The sequence below is a fragment of the Pan troglodytes genome, chromosome 18, assembly GCF_028858775.2.
Source record: "Pan troglodytes isolate AG18354 chromosome 18, NHGRI_mPanTro3-v2.0_pri, whole genome shotgun sequence".
Lineage (NCBI taxonomy): Eukaryota > Metazoa > Chordata > Mammalia > Primates > Hominidae > Pan > Pan troglodytes.
In genome coordinates this window covers 86628427-86649699 of record NC_072416.2, presented here as the reverse complement: position 1 = coordinate 86649699, position 21273 = coordinate 86628427, and the positions used below count along the sequence as shown (strand labels likewise).

The 21273-nt window shown below is 62.8% G+C and overlaps 1 protein-coding gene across 1 annotated transcript in view; it reads right to left on the bottom strand.

Annotated features, from left to right (window-relative positions):
- ZFPM1 (zinc finger protein, FOG family member 1) overlaps positions 1–17437 on the bottom strand; it is an 82810-nt gene extending 65373 nt beyond the window's left edge. Inside the window, exon 1 of the mRNA XM_016930369.3 lies at positions 17019–17437. Within this exon, the coding sequence (XP_016785858.3) occupies positions 17019–17058 (40 nt within the window). The 5' untranslated portion in view covers positions 17059–17437. The remainder of the gene's footprint in view (positions 1–17018) is intronic.
- Positions 17438–21273: the final 3836 nt, after the last annotated feature.

The window sequence follows — 21273 nt, the reverse complement described above, 5'->3', positions numbered from 1 at the left end:
CCACGCCGTGCCACGTCCTCACCTGCCACTCAGCGTCACCGCCCGGCCCTCCACGCCGTGCCACGTCCTCACCTGCCACTCAGCGTCACCGCCCGGCCCTCCACGCCGTGCCACGTCCTCACCTGCCACTCAGCGTCACCGCCCGGCCCTCCACACCACCAGTCCCCCAACAACAGCCTCCCCAGTGGTTCTGCCACAGAGCACCCTGTGTTCACTCTCCCCCGTTAGGCTGGGGTTCCATGAGGTCACCTGGGGTCCCTGGTCCATGCCCAGCACACAGCAGGCACTCAGTACAGGTTTGGAGAGTACAGGGGACACCCGTGGGCATCCAGAGGCTGCCCGCCCCAACCCATCCAGCAGCCCCGTCCCCAGGACAGGTGGGGTGGCCCTGACAGCAAGGACCCCGCAGGAGTGAGTCACAGCCCCGGCACAGGGACAAGGACCCTGGCTCTCCACAGGCGATGCCCCTACATGGGAGGGGCCTTTGCCCAGGACAATGCTGGCTCTGGAGGCCCTGGCTTTTTCTCCGTTTCCTTTTTCCTTCTGCTTGCTTTGCCTCTGGGGACACAGCCAGGCAAAGGGAGCAGATCCAGAAATCAGCTGGGGAGTATTTATGGAGCACCTACTGTATGCCCCAAGCTGTCCTGGGGGAGGACGGAGCTGCCTGCATGCGTGGATACCCCTCTGCAGACTGGGAGGGCTGCGTGGGGAGATCCTCTGGGCTGGGCACGCACCTCTGACCCTCACCACGTGAGAGGCACTGCACCCCACGTTAGGGGTGGGGCCCTGGCCAAGGTGATGTCTGGTTCTGGTCGGACGGCCCCTCCCTACTTCCTCTCCTTAGATCTCAGCCCAGACTCTCTCCTCGCCCCGCCACTATTTTCCACTTACACATTTTTGACAAACACCCACACCTGTGGCTGATTTTCAGGTGCCGTGGGAGCTGACAGGGCCTCCAGCCAGGTCTCAGGCCGGCGGAGCCTGCCTCATCCTGGTCTTGCCAACAAGACCCACTGTGCAGTGTGGGTGGATTCGGAACACAGACGCATGCCCCCTAAGGTGTCCTGAGCCCCCTATAGACATGGTCTCCTGGCACGTGAACTTCTGACAATGGGAAATCTGGAAGACCCCAGGTTTCCAGGCTATGCCACAGCCATAGACAGGAGGACCCCCAGAGAACCTGCCACCTCAGCCTCATGGTGTGGAAGGGGAAACTGAGGCCCAGGCCGGCAAGGGGCTTGCTGAAGAGCCCAGAAACCATCCTGGGAGGCAGACCTACTAGACCGCCTTCCGGTTTTACAGATGGGGAGGCTGAGGGTGGGCAAAGGGGTTGGGACTGTCATTCATTAAGATGGTGCCACGTCCCCGGCCCGGCCGGCACTTCAGAAGCTTGGCAGAATGAGGTTCCGGACGGAAGTCAGCGCGGGGAGAGGGTGGAGCGGTGGGGGGCAGCCTGCAGGAGGGTCTGGAGTGGGCCCAGACATGGGGGTGGGAGGCTGGCTGGCCCCGGGGCCGTCCCTGCCGGGTTGTGAAACTCGCTGTTCCCATCTGGGAGTGGCTGCTGGCTGCACTCCTCTCGGGAACTCCTGGGTCCTGGTCCCCAACTGAGGCCACGTGGGTCTGGGCTCTGAGGGTTGGCAGGTCATCCAGAGGCCAGCCTGTCCATCCGCCTGTGCCCAGACGGCGAGGCCCCTAAAAGGCGGGCCCTTCCAGAGCCGGTGGTGGTGGTGGCAGAGGTCTCCCGTCCTGGGGCAGGGTCCAGGATGGGAACTACTCCCCCAGGTCAAGGGCAGCCCCTGGAGGAGGCCCTGCCCCCACACAGCAGCTCAGCCAATCCCTGGGCCTCACCCCTGCTCATTTGCATACCCCATTTCCATTGGCTGCCAACAGGCTGGTTAGGAGAGTGGTGCCCTGGCCATGGGGGTGGGGCTCTGGGGGGCGGGGCCCTGGGGGTATCAGATTCTGGGTGACTGGTCCCAGCCCCAAGTCTAGGGTCAGAAAGCTGCATGGGGCTGGTGGGGGGCTTCAGTTACAGTGCAGGCTCTCCCCTTTCCTCGAAGGCTCCCTGACATCCATTCAGGGATGACTCTGAGCGTGAAAGATACTGGCCCAAGGTCGTACAGCCAAGAGGCCGGCACAGCTGGGACCTGGCCCCAAGTCCCAACCCCTCTCCAAGGCCGGCCTCTTTTCTCCTGTGGGGGCCTGTTTAGGGCGACTTCTTATTTTTGGCTGCCTTGTTTCAGGGAGGGCTATTTGGGGGCTTTCTTTGCAAAATGATGATGATGATGACTCTCAGAGCACCCCGAGTGCTCAGCTCTTCCTCTAGATCTGGTGGCTCTGTGCGCCGCAGGCAGTGGGCTCGCGGGTGCGTCGGGACGGTGGGCTCGCGGGTGCTTGAGGGGTGGCGGTGGGCTCGCGGGTGTGCGGGTGAGAGTGTGTTCTCGCTTTTGTTCCTGGCATTAGGGTGGGGTGAGATAAGGGGAAGGGGGGCCGCTCAGCTCGAGCAGGCAGATAGATAACGGCGATAGCACCTCCTCCACCGCACAGCACGCATCGCCCTTTTTATCAAGTTCCCTTTTCTTCTTTTTCGTTGTAGGGTGGTAGAGTAGAAAACACCCCACCCCCACCTCCCAAAGCCATGGAACTAGGGGGTGGGGGCCTCCCCCTCTCAGGTCCCAGCCACAAAGGGCACGGGTCAGCTTAGGGCCCGCTGTGCCCAACACGCCCAGCAGCCAGCCCAGAGCCCGTGACTGGAGGAGGGAGGGGATCCAAGGCGGTTGCGAGACCCGGGGTCCGGAGGTCCCAGCATGACAGGAGCAGCTGCGCATGCGCCCTGCAGGGCAGGTCTCGCAGTCTACACCATCAGCTCCTTGAAAGGACTCTGAGAGGGCGACTGGCACCCCATTTTATAGGAAAAGGCAGCAAAGCCCAGAGAAGTGAAGTGTCACTGGGGTGGGTGCTGAGCTCCTTCCTCGAGAAGCCCTGGGTGGGCACCACTGGGAGGGGTGGGGAGACCTCAGGGAGGTTGGCCATGGCCTGCAGGGCAGGCTTAGCGGTGTCGGCCCTATTTGACAGATGAGGAAACTGAGGCCTGAGCCTCTGGGATGTGTATGAGAACCAGGGCCATGGGGACAGATGCTGTACCCCCTGCTTGTTTGCTGCAGCTCCTGGTCTGGGTGACTGTGGCAACTATGGGGGACTGACAAGGGGTAGACTCTTGGATCACAGGGACAAATGTTCTGGAGCCACTCTGGCCACTGTGTGATGGGACGAGGCCCTAGGTGACATCACTGAGGTCATCGGCACACTGTAGCTGTTGGCGGAAAACCGTGCAGGAAGAATGCCAGTAGGATTCAGGGATGGTGGGCTGCGGGCAGAGAGGGCTTTGGAGAGGTGGCCCCACCCCAGGGACCCTCGCCCCGGCTCGTGTCCCCCCATTAATACCACCGCTGTTTTAGGGTTCACTGAGCCCTGCTGCACAAGGGCCCCAGATGCTTTACCCACTTCTGCCCTAATTCCTCAAAGGCCAAGGAGGCTGGAACTGTGATCATGCCCATGATACAAGTGAGGAAACTGAGAGGCTGCCGGCCAGGGGGCAGGATTTAAACGCTGGTCACTGGAGCTGACATTTACCCCGCTCCCCCACATACACACCCCACTGCACTGGAAATAGCTGACTTCCTTTTAGAATATTGAAACAAAACCAAACCCAAAAGTTAGAAAGAAACCAACTTTCTCACCAAAGGAGCTTATTTTCTGGGGACAGATGAAATGAACCCAAGAAACAAGAATAGAGGCAGGCCAGCCTCCGCCCATCCCCTCCCACTGCCAGGACGGGCTGTGCAGCCCTCAGCCGTCCCCTGCCCTTTCTGTGCTTGGCCTTTCTCCCTGAAAGGGAGGGGTGAGCCCCCTGGGAGGCTCGTGGGCTGCCCCCCACTGCAAACACCCCAGAACCTCCAGCCAGGATGGAGACTCTGACCTCGGCTAGACTCTAAGCTAGAAGCCAGGGTCCCTTCTGTTCTCTTCATGCTGTGTGATCTTGGATGAGTTACTCAACCTCGCTAAGCCTTCAGTTCTCTGAGGAGAATGAGGTCATAGGCGCCCCTCCCAGGGCTGCAGAGTACTCCATGCCAGAACTGCCGGGGCTGGGTAACGGAGCTGTTGTCTAACCACGGCCGCCATCAGGATCATTACAACTGGGGGTCCCAGAACCACCCAGAAATGTCACCATCCACACCACCCCAGGGATCATGCCTTTGGGATCCCAGAGGATCTCATTTCTCAAGAGTCACTCAAAATATAAAATCCAGGAAGGGGGAAATGGCAAGCTGGCCTGCACCCACTGGGAGCCCAGGTGGCTCCACAGGAAGCCTTTCTGCCAGCGAGGGAGCGGCCGGGCCACTGCCTCAAGGAGACATCGTAGCTGCGTGGCCTTGGTTTCCCCCATGCACGGCGGGCCCCTTGGCCCCCTCCACCCCATGGCTGCTTCACCTGTCCCTCCTCCACCCCTATGGCTGCTTCACCTGTCCCTCAGCAGGAGGATTAGCCGCACGCCGGGCTCTAATCGCTGCTAATCGCTCCATCAGTGCCGGATCTCGGATCAGCTGAAGGAGGCGGCTTTATCCAGACAGACGCCGCGATGGCACCTGAGTCCCATCTGGGCGCAGCTGTCAGGTGCAGCAGCAGGGCCAGGGATGGCTGGGGACTGGGTGGGAGCCGGGCCGGGGAGCACACAGGGTTTCTCAATGCAGGCAAGCCCCTCCCCCTCCCCAGCTGGCCAATGGGGCTCTGCCTGGGCCCTCCACCTTTATTAAGTACCTACTGTATAACCGGGCACTGTTCTAGGCACCAGGGGGACACCAGGGATCCAAACAGGCGAAATGCCCACCCTGGGGCATTGCATTGCTGTCAAGGCTGTGAGGAGGGCCCCGTGCTCCCATTCATTTGACAGGTGGGGAAACTGAGGCACCGAGACATGGCCCAAGACAGGCGCAGCCAGCCAGGCCCAGACTTCTGGCTTTTCCTCCACCCTTTGCCCACCACCAGGCTGCTGGGAGGGGCACTTCCCCGACAGAGGGCTTCCCCGCAGGCCTGTGGGCCACGGTTACTAGCTCCCAGCACCAGCCTGTTTCCAGCATTACGACATGTTTCTGCTGTTTGTCTTCTGAGCAGACGCTGCGCCCTGCCTGTGTCTCCCCAGCCCGGGCCCTGCTGTGAGCTAACTCTGCGCCTCCGGACACGGGGTCTGTGCAGAGGCCGCGGCGGTGTAGGCCGGATGCTCTGTGGTTCATGGCCTGGCCCAGGGGCCAAAAGAGGCTGGGAGAAACGGCCAAGGGCTCCCACCCACCCCAGGCCCCCATCCTCCTCACCCTCCTCCCTACCTTCTTTTTCAAAAACATAATTTATCTGTGTATTATCAAGAAATCCAGACACTTTAATCAGTGAGCTATGAAGTCAGAATTTCCATTCTTATCTTCGGGAGGAGTGGAAATGGAGGAGATAGGCGGCGGATCGCTGGTGGGGAATGTTAATGGGTGGAGAGGCTGGGCTATTGGCCACCGAGAAGCTGGTATCTCCTCCATTATCAAGGCTGTATCTCACTCACCATCTTGGCGCAGTAATGGGGCCAGTTCAACTTTCCCAGTTATCGCAGGAGCTGAAACCTGTGCCTGCCAGAGGCCTGGACTAGGAGACAGTGCAGGGCGGACCAGGCCGCAGCCTGTGGAGCTGGAAGGGTATGGGGATGATCGGCTTGAGCCAGGGCCCCAGAGGGCCTGGGTGCCCACCGACCATTGCCATGGCAGGGGTAGGGGGTCTCTCTGCTCTCTGGGAAAATGTTTGGTTTTGGTGGAGCTGGGTGTGGGCCTATGAGCAATGGGGGAAACTGAGGCTGACTGCCTCAAGGTCCCAAGAAGGCTGGGGTAGTCCCAAGCCTTCCTGAGCTGTTCCAGGCCCATGAAGTGGAAAGGCGGTAGGTGGTGTTGGGGACAGCAGCAGGACCGAGGTGCAAACACCCCGTCCTCCTGCCTTGGGACTTGCAGGGTGTCCCGTCCCCTCTGGGAGCATATCCAGGGCCCAGGCCTGGAGTCGGGAACTATCAGTATAAACAGGCAGCCTGGGGGCACCTGGGGGCCCTGCCCCTGTGGGTCTCAACCTGAGGCACGGCTCACATGCCTCGGCCCCTCGGGCCCAGGTGTGCTCAGTGCACCCTTAAATTTTGAGGGGCTGCTCACCTGTCCTCAGGGCCCTTCCTTGAGACGCGGCACCCAGGCCCTAAACACAGCACCTCTGTCCACTGGGAAGAAGGAGCCTCCAATCCATTCCTTCCAGCCCCCAAGGACTGACCGAGGGACCACGGGGTATAGAACAAACACCTCGATCAAGGCCTCCTGGCTGGCTGGAGCCCCATCCCACGGTCTGGGACTTCCTGGAAGTGCCCAGGGCTGGCCCTGCCCTACGTGTGCCAGGTCTAGCCGTGGCTCTGATCTCTTTCCTACATTTCTAAGGCCCTGCAGTGGCCACCTTGGCCCAGAGCAGGGAAGGGACTTGCTCAGGGTCACAGCCAGAGGACACAGTATTGAGGCTTCTCAGGGTCACACAGCCAGAGGACACAGTATTGAGGCCAGAGCTGGATCTGCCTAGAGATACAAGAAGGCCTCAGTTTCCTCAGCCTGAAGACGGGCGTCCCCTGGCCCAGCGGGAGCAGGGAAAGGTCTCCTATAAAAACCACCACTGCTGCCCTCCTCTCGTTCCCTCCTCAAAATATTTGCTGGGTGGTTTCCCCGCCCAGATCTAGGAGCTCAAGCTCCAGGGCTGGGGCTGACCTTGAAACTCTCTAAGCCTCAGTTTCCCCATCTGCACACTGGGCCTCCTTCAAAGGCTGCCGGGAGAAGGACGTGAGGCCACGTCTATCAAATCCTGGGCACGGTGGCCGAGTGCCAGGCAGGGGCCTAGTAAATGCCCAGTAGGTGCTGTGACACCGGTGAACCTGGGGGCTGAGTGTGGAGAGGGGCTTAGGTCCTGGGGTCACATCCGGGGGAGGGCCCTGTGGCCACTGATGGCTCTGAGTCTTGGCTTCCCCTCCCATCACGAGGGTCTGGGTGCCTGCTGCCAGAGGAACCCCAAGAGAGGCTGAGGGGGCAGCTGCAGGCACCTGGTCCCTCACTGGGGGCTGAGGATGTCCAGGATAGATGCGCCATCAACCGTGAGGCCCTGTCCCCTGTCCCCGGAGGACTCCCCAGCAGGTCTTTCCTCATGCATCACTTCGGGAAGGAGCCACGACCACCTGGCCCTGGGGCCTCCTCCGCTCCTGCTCCCTGGGTCTGACATGGGAAGTGGGAGCTTGATGGAAAAAAGGGAAGTTGGGGCAGGAGGCGGTGATGGGTGCAGGTGCCCAGAAGGAAGTGGGAAGGAGTGGGCCCACGCAAGGCCAGCCGTGACAGAGACACCTGAGGGACGTCAGCAACCTGGGGAGGGGAGGGGGGCCCCTGCCCTGTTTGTGTGGATTTTGTTACACAGCACAGACCACAGAGGGCCCTGGCCCGGGCTGCACCTCCCGTGTTGGGTGGCATCGCTCCTCACAGCCCCGTGAGGTGAGCATCACTGCTCCATTTTATAGTGGGGAAACTGAGGCTCAGGGTGGCTGAGTGACTTGCACGAAGACCGGGCAACCCTGGAGCCCAGCCTGGTGCCTTACGACACCCCCATTTTGCAGAGATGGAGACTGAGGCTTGGAGAAGCAAGGTAACCTCCCTATAATGACAGAGGATCTAGGATTCTCCACTCCAGGATTCCAACCATGGCGGCCCACAGGGAAGCTCCCGGAACAACCCGGAAGCCCGCGGTGGCTGCCCCCTCCTTCTCAGGAAGCCACACCCCTGACAGTCCAGGAGGTCCTAGGCACAGGCAGCCCGCCCGGGAGCTGGGGCAGGGCCACCCTGCCCTGCCACTGCCTCCACAGCCAGAGCACCACTGTGTGCTGTGAGACTCTAGTGCAGCCACCCACCCTCTCTGACCCCCGATTTTCTCACGTGCGAAATGGGTGGAGAACCCAAAGCTAAGTGGTGTCTGGAGAAGGGCAGGAGGGGGATGCCCGTAAGGCACTTAGCAGACAGGAGCCCTCAGCATGCCAGGCTCACTCCAGCTCCAGGTGGGGAACTGAGGGAACCAGGGGAGTCAGGGCCTGAGCTCTCGGAAGCTGCCCACCAGCCCCCAACACCCATTTCACAGCTGGGGAAGCTGAGGCTCCCAAGACCACAGCCAGCAGCCCAGGGGAAGCTGGGGAAGCAGACGGAGGCACAGGAGGCTGAGGGGAGGGGCCTGCTTATCTGCTCACCCGGCTCTGCCCAAGGTCAGCCACCACATTCCTGCCTCAGCAGGGCCACTGCCTTCCCCCAAAACACAAGGCAGCTGGGGAGGGAGGAGGAGATGGGGAGGAACCTGGGCCTCTCCCGGCCGCAGGCCGATGCAGTAGGGCTGGTGGCCTGGGGGTGCTGAGTGGGCAGTGCCCAGAGAAACCTGGGCCCACCCCCGGGGTCCACGGCCCCAGCTCCAACGTCACATAACCTCACGCATGTCACGCCTCCAGGGCCTCCGTTTCTCTCCTGTAAAATGGGTTGGCCAGTGCCAACGATGATCTTAGCAGTGGGCCAGATCTCCGGGCAAGAAGAGGACAGCCGGGGCTGGGGTGTGAGGCCAGCCCAGTCCAGGGCGTGGCACACTCAGGCAGAGTCCCTCCTCCCTTCACAACCTAACACCTGAAGGAGGGGAGGGCCAGTGGGACTCTGCTTAACGTCCAGCCCTCAGGGCTTTTGGCAAAATATCAATAATGCAACTGGCAGCTCCAGAGGCAGCAAAGTCCCTCACAGACGTGTCCCTAGGACAGCCCTTCCCAGCCTGCACCCCACACAACAGCCGGGAAGGAGGTGTTCTCATTAAGCTCCTCCTTCAAGAGAGAAACAGAGGCCCCAGACACAGCCACTGGCCAAAGGGTCACAGCAAGGCCAGGCCAGGACGTGAGGTTGCGCTGTTGTCCGACGCGGTCCCCAGACTGGTCACCTCCCTCTCCAGAGTTGAAGGCCGGCAACCACCCGGAGCCCTGAGGGTGCAGCCCAGGTGGTGAGGCAAAGCCCCTGCGGTGGAGATGGGGTGGGAACCTGGGGACTCCCCAGCAAGCATCCTGGTCCTCACCAGGCCTCGCACCCGTTGGTCCTCACCAGGCCTCCCGCCCCACCCCTGGGTCCTCACCAGGCCTCCCGCCCCACCCCTCGGTCCTCACCAGGCCTCCCGCCCCTCAGTCCTCACCAGGCCTCCCGCCCCACCCCTGGGTCCTCACCAGGCCTCCCGCCCCTCGGTCCTCACCAGGCCTCCCGCCCCACCCCTGGGTCCTCACCAGGCCTCCCGCCCCACCCCTCGGTCCTCACCAGGCCTCCCGCCCCTCAGTCCTCACCAGGCCTCCCGCCCCACCCCTGGGTCCTCACCAGGCCTCCCGCCCCTCAGTCCTCACCAGGCCTCCCACCCCACCCCTCGGTCCTCACCAGGCCTCCCGCCCCACCCCTGGGTCCTCACCAGGCCTCCCGCCCCACCCCTGGGTCCTCACCAGGCCTCCCGCCCCTCGGTCCTCACCAGGCCTTCTGCCCCTCGGTCCTCACCAGGGCTTCCCGCCCCTCGGTCCTCACCAGGCCTCCCGCCCCTCAGTCCTCACCAGGCCTCCCGCCCCTCGGTCCTCACCAGGCCTCCCGCCCCACCCCTCGGTCCTCACCAGGCCTCCCACCCCTCGGTCCTCACCAGGCCTCCCATCCCTCAGCCCTTAGCCTGCCCAGTGGCCCCATGAACAGCTGGGAGGCCGAGGCCCACGGGAGTAGGAGCACCATGTCACCTGGCATGAATAAGTCAGGTCCTCTTCCTGACCCGGGAGCAGGGGTCTGCTCCAAACAGCTGCTATTTAAGCACCTACTGTATACCAGCCCTGTTAGACTACCCAACACAGCTCGGATAGGAGGAACCCTGTTATTCCCACTCTAAAGCGGAGTCTCTAAGGTGGGCATTGGCTGAGGCCACCTGGCTGAGAGCCACACCCCCCATCCTCACTGTGGGGTCCTTAAGTCAGTGCCAGGTGCTAAACATGAAGGCTGGTGTTGGGCAGAGGGCAGGAGCAGACCATCTCCCCTGTTTCGTCCTTGCACCAGGGCAGGACTCGAGTCCTGACCTCTGAGGACCTTCTCATCCTCATCTGAACAATGGGTATATGCCCACTGAACCAACCGAGGCAGGGAGGGCCGCCACCATGACACTGCCTGGGCCCAGAAAGATGGCAGGCAGCTCCCCAGGAACTGCCCGTGTGCCTTCCCGCGAGGACCCCCGCTCCTCCTGACCCACCTTCCCAGGCTGAGAGCAGCCCACTGCTCTCCGGGCCCTGCCAACAGTAGGCTGGGGACCCTCGATAAACCCTGGGCCTCTCGCTTGGCTGCCTGGCCCCAAAACCCCTCTGGCTTGGCTTGGTCCAGACCCTCCCAGAGCCGGGTGGGGAGGTGGAGAGGCACAGGCAGGAGCATCATCTCAGCCCCTCCTTGCTGCCTTCGCCAAAGGGAAGCCCCAGCCCAAGAGGGCAAGAGTATGCCAAGGCCACACAGCCTGGGGAGTCGGGATGCGCTGGAGGGAAGGGCCAGCCAGCTAGAGGGTGGGTGTCAGGGGCTGCCCTGACCTGGAACCTGGGGCCAGCGCAGTGAGCTATGTGAGCAGCAGGGTTGAGGGGCCCTTCCAAGGCAGGGCCCCTGTGTGTTTCACATGCTGGGCTGTCCTGGGAGACAGCTTGGGAAGAGGGATTGCTCCATCTCAGATAAGCTGGAAACCACAGATCTCACCCAAGTGATTGACCATGAAGGGGAAGAGGGGGAGGAGGGGAAGGGGGAGGGGGAGGGGGAGAGGGAGGAGGAAGGGGAGGAGGAGGAAGAGGGGGGAGGAGGAAGGGGAAGAGGAGGAGGAAGGGGAAGAGGGGAAGGGGGAAGGGGAGGAGGGGGAGGAGGAAGGCCCTTGCCAGAGGGCACTGCCAGCCCCATGGGTGGGCGTTAGGCTGCTGGGGAGGAGGGAGAGGAGGGGGAGGAGAAAGAGGAGGAGGGGGAGGAGGAAGAGGAGGAGGGGGGGAATGAAGGGAAGGAGGAGGAAGGGGAGGAAGGAGAAGGGTAGGAGGGGGAGAGGGTTAGTAGCAGCTGTCTCGGATAACAGGTATTTTCCTTCCATTCTTACAACAGTGCTCAGGGGCAGGTACTATCATTAAGCTCACTTTGCAGATGGGAAAACGGAGGCTCACATGGGCAGACCTTGCCCATAGTTCCACGGCCAGTAACAGGCAGAGCTGTGGTGTGAGCAGACCATGTCTATTTTGAGCTGAGCGTCCCTCTGGTCATTTATCTGACAGAGTTCCGGGAGGCCCACTCTGTGGGGACGGGACTGACCCAGTCCTGCTCTCAGAGAGCTTGTGGGCCTGAGTGGGGAGTGGGTGACAGGATGGGCTGGCAAGGCCATCAGGCAGGTGTGGACAGGGCCTCTGAAGGAGCTGCATGGGGGCTGCCTGCACACAGGCAAATTCCAGGGGCCAAAAGGAGCCAGAGAGGAGCCACCCAAGTCTCGACTTGCACACAGGCCCTAAGGAGGGGCTCAGCCCTGACGGGCGCCGGCTCTCCCCTGGTCCATAAGGCCACATGCGCTGCCTGCAGCTTGCAGGTGGCTGATCCCTCACCCATGGGGTCATCTGCCTCCTAATGACACAACCAAGGACAGCGCATCCAGAGTGGCGGGACTCACCAGGCGGGGCGCAGATGACCCCTTTGCAGGTTCTGGAACCCCCTTCCCTTCAGTCTGGGCCACTCCTGCCTGAGTGTAGGGTGGCAGATGAGGTCTGGAGAGCAGACCTGTGGCTGTAGCCTCAGTTTCCCCCTCTGTGAAATGGGGTCAGGAGCCACTGGGCACCTCCAGGAATACCCACGGGTATGGTGGCCAGGTGGGCAGGAGCCCCACCAGGGCCCCGAGTGTGGCCGGGCCGGGTCCATGGGGTTGGTGATACCAATCGGCCAGGCAACAGCTGCCTCCAGGAGGAGGCTGTCGATGGCAGATAGGCCAGCGGGAGTATTATTCACAAGCCCGTCAAGCCCAGGAACGTCTGGTTGGCATAGAAACAGGAGATAAGGGGCACAATTAATGGCATCACATTCCCTCCTCCTTTCTTCTCCAACTGACCCATTTAAATCCCCAGTGGTGCTGGATGCCACGCTGGGTTCCTGGTGACCTCCAGGGAGGGGCTGGCGGGGCTGACGGCAGTCCCAGGCCCAAGGAAGGCCCGGATGAGCCTCCCAGGGGACCCCCTCCCCCTTGCAGTCATGTCTTAGGAAGGAGGCCATCTGGGGAAAGACCTCAGAGGGCCTCTGGTCCCAAAGGCCCATTTCACAGATGTGGAGACTGAGGCTGAGAGAGGCCCAGGGTGGCAGGGCAGACAGAAACCGGAGGATGGAGAGAAGGCAGCGCGGTGCTCACGGACACACCCTTAAGGAGCACAGGCCCGGCCGCCTGGGTTCCAACTCTAGCTCCATCACTTGCTTGGGCGAGAAACTTCTCTGTGCTTCAGTTTCCCCAGATGTAAAATAGTGATCAGAAGAGGACCTGCTTTAAGTTAATACACAGCCTGGCACAGAGAGGGCTCTTAAGCATTGGCTGTTATGAATATTATTCTTACCATCAAATGACCATGAGCTGTCTGCCTTCCCTAAGGCCCAGGAAAGGGGGCAAATCGGCCCAGAGCTGGGTGACGGCGTGGGCTCCGGGGTCCGCCAGACCCTGCTGGAGTCCAGGTTTAGGGGTGGGGGGCCTTGAGAGTACCTCCCGATCTCTAATTCCCTCTGCTAAATGTGGCTTGAGGGCAGGTGCGGTGCCTCATGTCTGGAACCCCAGTGCTTTGGGAGGCTGAGCTGGGAGTATAGCTTGTGTCCAGGAGTTCAAGACCAGCCTGGGCAACATAGTGAGACTCCATGTCTATTTTTTAAAAAAATTTTTAACTAAGGAAAAAAAAAAGAGAGAGAAAGAGAGAAAAACGTGGCTGGGATCAGGACTCTGAGATGACAATGATGGCTTCACGGCCTAAGCACCAAGCAGGCTGCAGGCACCGTTCCCCTCAGGATGGTGACTGGGGACGAGGCAACTGGGCCAAGGACCAGGTAAGCTGAGAGCAGGACCTGCAGCCCCTGGATGGCAGACACTATCATATCCATGTTTCCAACAGGGGGAAACTGAGAGCTGTGGAAGGCACAGTAACTTGTCCCCTGTGGTTCAGCACCAGGGTCAGCCAGGCTGCCAAAGCCCCTTCTTTCCTGGATGCTCTGCCACCACTCTGGGTCATGAGCATGGTAAGGTGGCCTCTGACAGCCTCAACACCCGGGTGCCTCCCACGCATGGAAGGCCAGTGTGGATGGCTCTGTGCTGACATCCCACTCATGTTCATAACACATCACAGAAACCACCCCATCTCCCTCTGGGCCCAACCCAGCCCTCTCTGGAACTGGAAATGGCCCTTGCCAGATGGCACTGCCAGCCCCACGGGTGGGCGTTGGGCTGCTGGGGAGAGCAGGTGGGTGACTTTGAAGCTTGGAGTGAATTAGTCATCCTGTGGTTACCAATAATTTGTTTAATCAAACTCTGAGAGTGTGTGAAAAACACCTTGTTCTGAGCTGCAGCAGCTGCCTGGGCTGGAATAGGAGGGGCTCAGGGACCCTCCCTCCCGGCTCCTTCCGGAAGGCCCTACCCAGATGGCCTAGGGTTCTATCTGGCCTGTGGGATCCATGGGCCCTTCCACTGCAAAGTGCCTCGGTGGACCCTCAATATCTCCAGCTTGACCTGGGGACTCCCACAGCCCTGGGGACCTATTCCTGATGCCATTTTTCAGAGTGGGAGACCAAGGACCTGACCAACTCCATCACTCCCGCCCTCACTCGCACCTGCTGGCACAGGCTGGCCCCCCAGCCCCAGGCGCCTCTCAGCCCTTGCTCCCCCGACAGCAGTGGAAAACTGAGGCCAGCCCTACTGTGCCAAAGGTCACCCCCTTCCAAGAAGTGTCCCTGACCACCTGACGTGCCCCCTGCTCCCCTTGGCTGCCCCCTCTGCCCCTCTCGTTTGCCACTGGGACCCAGGGCCTGTATGCAGTAGTGCTCAGCCAACAGTGCTCAGCCCAGGCAGGTCTGCAGCGCCTCCACACCAGGGTACACTGGCCTCCCCCAAAGCAGCCTGGGCCATGGAAACCACCTTGATTTTTTTTTTTTTCAAGAAAACTCCAAGCAGTGTACACTTGGTTCTTGCTAGGAACTACCAGCAACACCAGCATGATTCAAGGGGAAAACACCCTCTCTCCCTCTGGAGGTGACAAACCCACCTCTAGCGGTCTCGCACCATCTACGAGGACTCGGGGCGGGGTGTCCTCCCCCTTCCCCCTCCTGGCCCGGGCAAAGCCAGTTTTCTTTCATTTTGACGGACTGTACCACCGGCCACAGGGGAGGATCAACTTCTTGGCAATTAAGTGTGTTTGGGGAGAAAACTCCCCCAGACAGACCAGCGCAGGGACGCCGGCTCCCCGGCCCCAACCCGGGCCGTTCCAAGCCCCCACTCGCCCCAGTCGCGGCGCCCCCGCGCTGTTCTCCAACCCGGCCGGGCCTGGTGGCCAAAGATAAGGCCTCTTATCGCTCTTGGCGATCGCCATCGGGCCGACCGGCCAGGCTCTTATCGGAGCTCACATCGACTCGGGCGGGAGGAAAACCCAGCGGGCTGGGGGCGCCGGGGGTCCCGAGCTGCCCCGGCCCCGCGCTCCCCGTCGGCAGCCCGGCCTATCGCCTCCGCCATCTGGCCGGCCAAGGCCGCGCTCCCGCCTCGCCCTGCCCCCGCTCCCACGTTTGAAGTTAATAAATGGAAGCGCCTATCTCAGCCACCATCGGTTGCGCGCCTTATCAGCGCGGCACATCTATCTCCGCACGGAACAAAAGGCGCACAGAGGCGCGGGCAGCTGCGCCAGGGCTTTGATGGGGGCGCGGGTTGGGGGTGGGCGGCCCGAAGCGCTCGGCCCCCTCCGCTCTGCACTCGCGGCCCGGCCGCAGGTGAGGCCAGGGCAGCGGGCAGGCACAGGCGCTGGCAAGAGGGCGGGCGGGCGCCGCCGCTTGGTGACAATCAGCCTTCGCATCTTAACGTGCTGAGATCTGCCATGGGGAGGAGGCGCCCCGGGCCGCGAGCGACAGGGAGGGTCCGCGGCCCTGCCTCCCTCGTCCGGGCCCTTTCTCTGCCCCGGTCCCGGGCCGCAACGAGGATGGGCCCCGGTGGCTCACCGTGCACCCGCCGCGGTCCCAGTTCCCAAAGTGCGCGCGCTCTGCCCGCCCCGCTGGGCTGGGCTACGGGCTCTCGCTGGCGCTGGCGGCCTTATCAGCGCTGGAGATCGGTTCCCAACCTGCGATCTCCCTGCCCGAGCTATCTGCATTTCTCATCACAGTGAACACACACACACACACACACACACACACACACACACACACCCCAGAACCGAACATAGGCGCTCAGGGGAGGAAGGAAAAAGAAGCCAGAGCACAAGCGCGGATCGGGACCTGTGGGTGGCTTTTAATACTTGAGTTGACGCGATAGAAGGCGACTTTCGGAAAACAGGTCCCGTTTGCGCTGAGGGAGTTGGGTTACCGGAACCGGTTCATGCCTGTGACCCCCGCCTCGGGAGACCTCCTGAGTAGGGAAGCTCCCACAGGCCCCGCACAAGGGGTCCTGGTGGCAGTGGTCGTGTGGACAAAGGAGGTAGTGCCCCGGCGCCTACGGCTGGGCAGCGGGCGGGTTTCCGTCGTGGCCTCCTGGCAGGGCTCAGACGACCTGCCCGTCAGGCTCCGGGGAGGCGCCCCGGGGAGGAAGACCTGCGTCTGGGCCCTAACTGTGAGGCGCAAAGTTATTATTGGCATAGGGTGGGGAGGGTAGCTTCCTGTGCTCTTGCTCCCTCCTGGCACAGCCCAGAGGCTCAGGCCAGACAGTGGCCCCGACAGCTTAGTTCTCATCACGGGGGCACTGGCAATGTGGCAGCGGGGCAGCAGCCTCTGACCGGGCAGGGAGCCGGACCAGCGAGAAACTTAGTCGCGTGCAGGGGCGACCTCGGCCCGGGGCTGCGTCCTGGGAGGCCCTTCTCTGACTCAGAGCAGCCCACTGGGATGCCAGGGGGTGCCCGCGGGCATCCGAGGGCACCATTTGTTGCCCATGCCGCCTTGGCTGGGACACTTGCAGGGTCCAGGAGGTGTCACCAGGCAGGCAGGGCCTGGGTTCAGGACTTCAGCGCTAGGGCACGGGGTGGGGGTGTCTGGGGGGCTGGAGCCAAGTGCCTAGGCTGCGGCAGCTGCGCGCTACCCCCTCCCCTGTCCTGCGGCTCTGCGACGGCACCGGTGGGGGTGGGCGCGGGCCGGTGCCTGCCACTTGGCCAGGCATCTCCGCGGCCCCGGGTGTCCCCTCTCCCTCCCAGGTCTCTCTCTCCGCTTCTAGATACAAAGCCTGGGAGAGTCAACCGCGCGAGATAAGATCACAATTTCAGCCCGTCCCGACAGAACGATCTTATCAGGACGGGACTTGCAGAATGGAATATTTTAAACTTTATCTGAGCCCAGATCGAGGCCGCCCTATCGCCGCACCATCTCGCATCTCGCAGATGCGGGGGAGGGGCAGGCCGCGAGGGGCCGAGCTGCCCGGGCCGCGCCCCCAAACACCCTCCTCCCGGTCTCCGGGCGGCCCCCTCCTGGGCTGAACCCCCCGGTGCCCAAGCCGAGACGCGGGGGCCCAGGCCGCCGGCGGAGATTAGATTACGGCGCGCTTGGCACAGCGCGGGGGGCGCGGCGCGGGGTGAAGGTCGCCGGCGCCCAGGGCAGAGCGGGGACGGGCGGGGGCGGCGCTGGCGGCTGGGCTCCGGCGGGGGTCGGGCGCGCGGAGGGGACGGCGGGCAAAGTTTGACTCACGCTTGATCTGCCGGGGGTTGCTCTGTTTCCTCCTGGACATGTCTCCGGCGCCGCGCGCCCTCCCGGCGGCCGCCTCTAGCCCCGGGCGGGCGGCGGCGGGCGGCGGGGGCGCGGCGGGGCCGCGGGGCCGCTCATGCCCCCGGCCCCCGGTCTCCGCGGCCGCCCCGGCCCGCGCCCCCAGCCCGCGCGCCCAGCCCCGGAGCCGCTGGAGCTGCCGCGGAGGCCCGAGAGGCCACGGTCCTGCGTTGCGGGCGCGCGGACTGCCCGGCGGGCGGGTGCCGGCTCCTCCGCTCCCGCGCACTCGCCGCCGCCGCCGCCGCTCGGCTTTTCTCAATGGAACCCGCGGGCGGCGAGCGGCCGAGCAGGCGGCCACTGCGAGGGCGCTCCTGGCGGGCTGGAGGCACGGGGCGGGGCCGGGCCTGAGCGTCGTCGGCCGCCGCGCCTCCCGCCCCGCCCCCGGCGCTCCGGCCCCGCCCCGTGCCTCCTGCCGGGCCCTGCACCTCTCCGGCTCCGCCCCCAGCGCCGCGGCCACGCCCCCGCCAGCCCGGCTCTTCATTGCTCTGGCTCCGCCCCCAGAGCCGCGACCGCGCCCCCGCCCGCCTCGCTCTTTACGGAGCTGCCTCCGACCCCAGCGCCGCGGCCCCGCCCCTGTCCGTCTGGGCCTTCAAGGCACTGTCCCCGCCCCGCTCGATGCCCCGCCCCTTCCTGGTTCGGCCCCGCCCGCGCCCCGGGGAGACCTCTAGCCTCCCCAACTCCTCTTTTGCCCGGAGGTCATGTCCCCAGGCCGGGCTGGGACTCTGAGACCTATTCGGTTCTGTTCTGCTGCCCCGCGGCAGCGCATCCTGCGCCCCGCCTCTCGGCGCCAGCTCCGCCTCCAAACCTGACCCGACCTGGTTGGGTCCTGAGACCCCGAGGCTCCGCCCCCGCACTGTAACTCCGCCCCCAGCCCTTGGTCCCTCCCCAGACCCCTGGGCTCTGCCGCACGCTCCACGTGCGCGGTGGGGGCAGTGACAACCGGCTCAGGAAGCCCGAGGCCTTGACGCCCACGTTTCTCTTGGGCCAGACTTGGGGTGTGGAGCGGATTCGGGCCAGGGAGGGGGCTTCCGTCCCAGACTGCGGTGGGGTCCGCCAACTGAGAGCAGGATCTCGGGTCTTCCCCTGTGAGCTCAGACCAGGCTGGAAATCGAGGAGGGGGCGCGGGAGCTGGCAGCCCTGGGCGTTGCCACTTGGGGCCTCTTTCCTCACCGAGCCTCTCCAGGGCGCCCCGCAGGAGACCCACGAAGGAGTTGCCCACAGCGCCCGGGCCACAGCCCCCTCTCGGAGCAGTCAGAGGTCAGCGAGGTTTGTGGGCGCGGTGCTGTCAGCTCAGGCCTGGAAATGGAGAACTGTTGCCCTCCGGGGTGTGTTCAAGAGCCCCACTTCACGGAGGCTCGGGGAGTTGCTCAAGGTCACGCACTGGGGGGCTGTCCCCCACTCCCAGCTGAGTGGTATCATCTCCGTTTAATGTTCTCGGTCTACACTTGCTACCTGCTCCCCCATCCCCCCTACTCATAAGAAACGGGCGTCAGTGGGCCCAGGGGCAGACAGGAAGGACCCCTCCCGCCTGATGATGAGATCATCGCACAGCAGGACTGTCACACCACCCGCCAGCCTGCTGGGAGCTCCTAAGACCCCATCTCGTGCCAACTTCTGGGACCTATTCCCTGGCTCCAAGGAAGGGGAGAAGTGGGGGCTTACCCTCAGAGCCTGGGCTCTCTGCCTGGTACAGGAGAGTGGCGGGTGGGTAGGAGAGGCAGGGGTACAACACTGGATATGCGCCGTCCCTCCCCACAGCCATGGACAGACAGGAACACTGAGACCAGGAGGCCAAGAGAACTGCCCAGGGGCATACGGGTCCTCCAGCCCTTCCTGCTCTCTGCCAGGGTCCAGTGGGCACAGCCTTCCCACAGCTGCTCTCTGGAGGGGGTGGGGCCCATGTCTGATTGGTTCACTCAACCTAGGACCTCCCCCCCACCCTCCCGCCCCCACCCAGTGCTTGTCAACTGGATGGAGCACCTACCTGTCTGGGTTTCCCACCAGGCCTCGCCTCCTTCCCCAAAGGATTCCACTTTAGAGTATGTGGACCTGTTAGTTAGGGGAGTTCCTGGAGGAGGTGGCCATGGGCTGGCACCTGGGCTGGGTCTGAAGCTCCACGCACAGCAAGTGGCACCCAGGCTGGCGCTGCTGGAACGGGCGGAGATCTGTGTTGAGGTGGATTCCGAGGGTCAACAGGAGACAGCCATGATCATCCATGACTGATGTCTGTCTAGGCTGCAGGAGGAGACGATGGGAATCATTTTGGCTGCTGCTTTGCCTGATCTGATTTATTTCTATGAGCCCATATATAGATGAAAACATGGAGGGACGTGCCCAGGGCAGCCAGCGAAGGGGGCAGGAGGCAGGTCCAGACCACAGCCTGCTGCCCTGGCTCCATCACTTGCAAGGCCCCATGCAAAATGAAAATATGAAAATGTGGAGCCCCCTTGATCAAAACCCCCAAACCCCAAAACCCCAGGGCATCAAGGGCAGGATGTTGAGCCCAGTGTGTTGCCCTTCCCAGCTCAGGCCCTGTGCCCCTGCACCGGTCACAGGTCCCCTAACCCTGCCAGGGCTGCTTTTGTAGCACATTCCTTCTACACTCTGTCCCTCTACCTGCCCGGAGGAAGGCATTATTACAGATGAGAAAACCGCAGCCAAGAGGAGAGGCTGCCTGCTGATGTCGAGTGGTAAAGCTGCAGGACCTTGCAGACACCATTAAACCCTCAGGGTGGTCATGACAATAACCATACACTGAGGAAGAGACACAAGGCATGCTGTCTAGAGGATGGTCTGGGGGAGCCCAGAGCAGGAGCGGCCATCTCTGCCTGGGGAAATCAGAGAAGGCTTTCTGGAGGAGGTGACATCCAAGTGGGGCTTCCCAGGAGTCCCTGATCAGGTGGGAGAGGAACAGGGTGTGGGGTTGCTGAGGCTGTCCAGGCTGAGCCCACCGGGGACCTCCACCCCCCACCTGCTGCCCATTGTGAACCCCAGTTTCCATCTGCCCCTGCATGTTCTCGAGGTGTGTTGAGATTCACATCCAAAGTCACTGGTGGGGAAGTTGGAATTGCATTCAGCAGCCGCACTGGGTTCTCCCCTGCTGGCTCCCAGGGAGAGCAGGGCCTGGAACACATAGGAAGTGCTGTCTGGCAGTGGCCTGGAGACTGCCTCCCCTCCAAAAACAACCTCAGCCCAAAGAAGACATTTTTGGGGTTTGAGCAGTGGGGGTGTGCAGGGGTGGGCTGGGCCAGTGGACATGGAATTCCAGCCTTCTATTGGGAGTAGAGGGGTGTGATGGGGCAAATGCCTTACTATGCTTCTACTCTGCCTCAGCCCTGCCCCTGATGCTGGGTCGGTTTCAGGGGAGGTTCTCCTGTGCGTTGCCGACCCTGTACATTTGGAGGTAAGGGAGGAGGCACCCTGAGATGGCCCCCTCTCCCAGCTCCCCAGCCTCCTCTCCCCTTTCCGGGACCTGTGTCAGCATCACCAGCACAGCACTGACTTTGTGCTTCCAGGCTGTGCCAGGTCCGTGCCACCTTTGCACAACTGGCTGGGGTGGGGGCTCAAGTTACCCCCATATTACAGATGCAGAAACTGAGGCTTGGAGTGGACCAGTTGCTTTTCAGGGGTCCTACGTCTGGGAAGTGCTGGAGCTGGGAGGGAGCCCAGGAACTCTCACTCCAGAGCGCATGTTCTTCACCCTGAATGGGACGTTGGGAAAACTGGGTTCGAGTCTTGGCTCTGCCACTTTCCCTCCTACCTGTGGGCTATCGGCCATGGACCTGGCTCCTCTGACGGGCCAGTGCCGAGCTGCCCCAGCGTGCAGGGCAGGCCCACCTGTCTCCTCTTCCGCAGTCTCCCGGGGAGAGCTCAGGAAGGCCACCAGGGGCTGGGCAGCAGCTGTGGATGGGTGAGGGGCTAATTGTGGCACCACCTATGTGCCAGGCCGACTGTTGAGCTGTGACTCAAGGAGCCACAGAATGTTCTAGGAACTTAAGCTGGACCTTGAAGGATGAGGATGAAGAGGATGATCAAAAAAGAGTGATGGGAGAGAGAAGGGCATTTCTGGCGGAGAGGGTGCAGGGGCAGAAGCTGGAGGCCGGGGTGGGTGGACCCGGGGCCGCAGCAGCTGCAGGGCTGGTGCACCTGGAGGTCAGGCCATGTGAGGGCCTCGGAACCA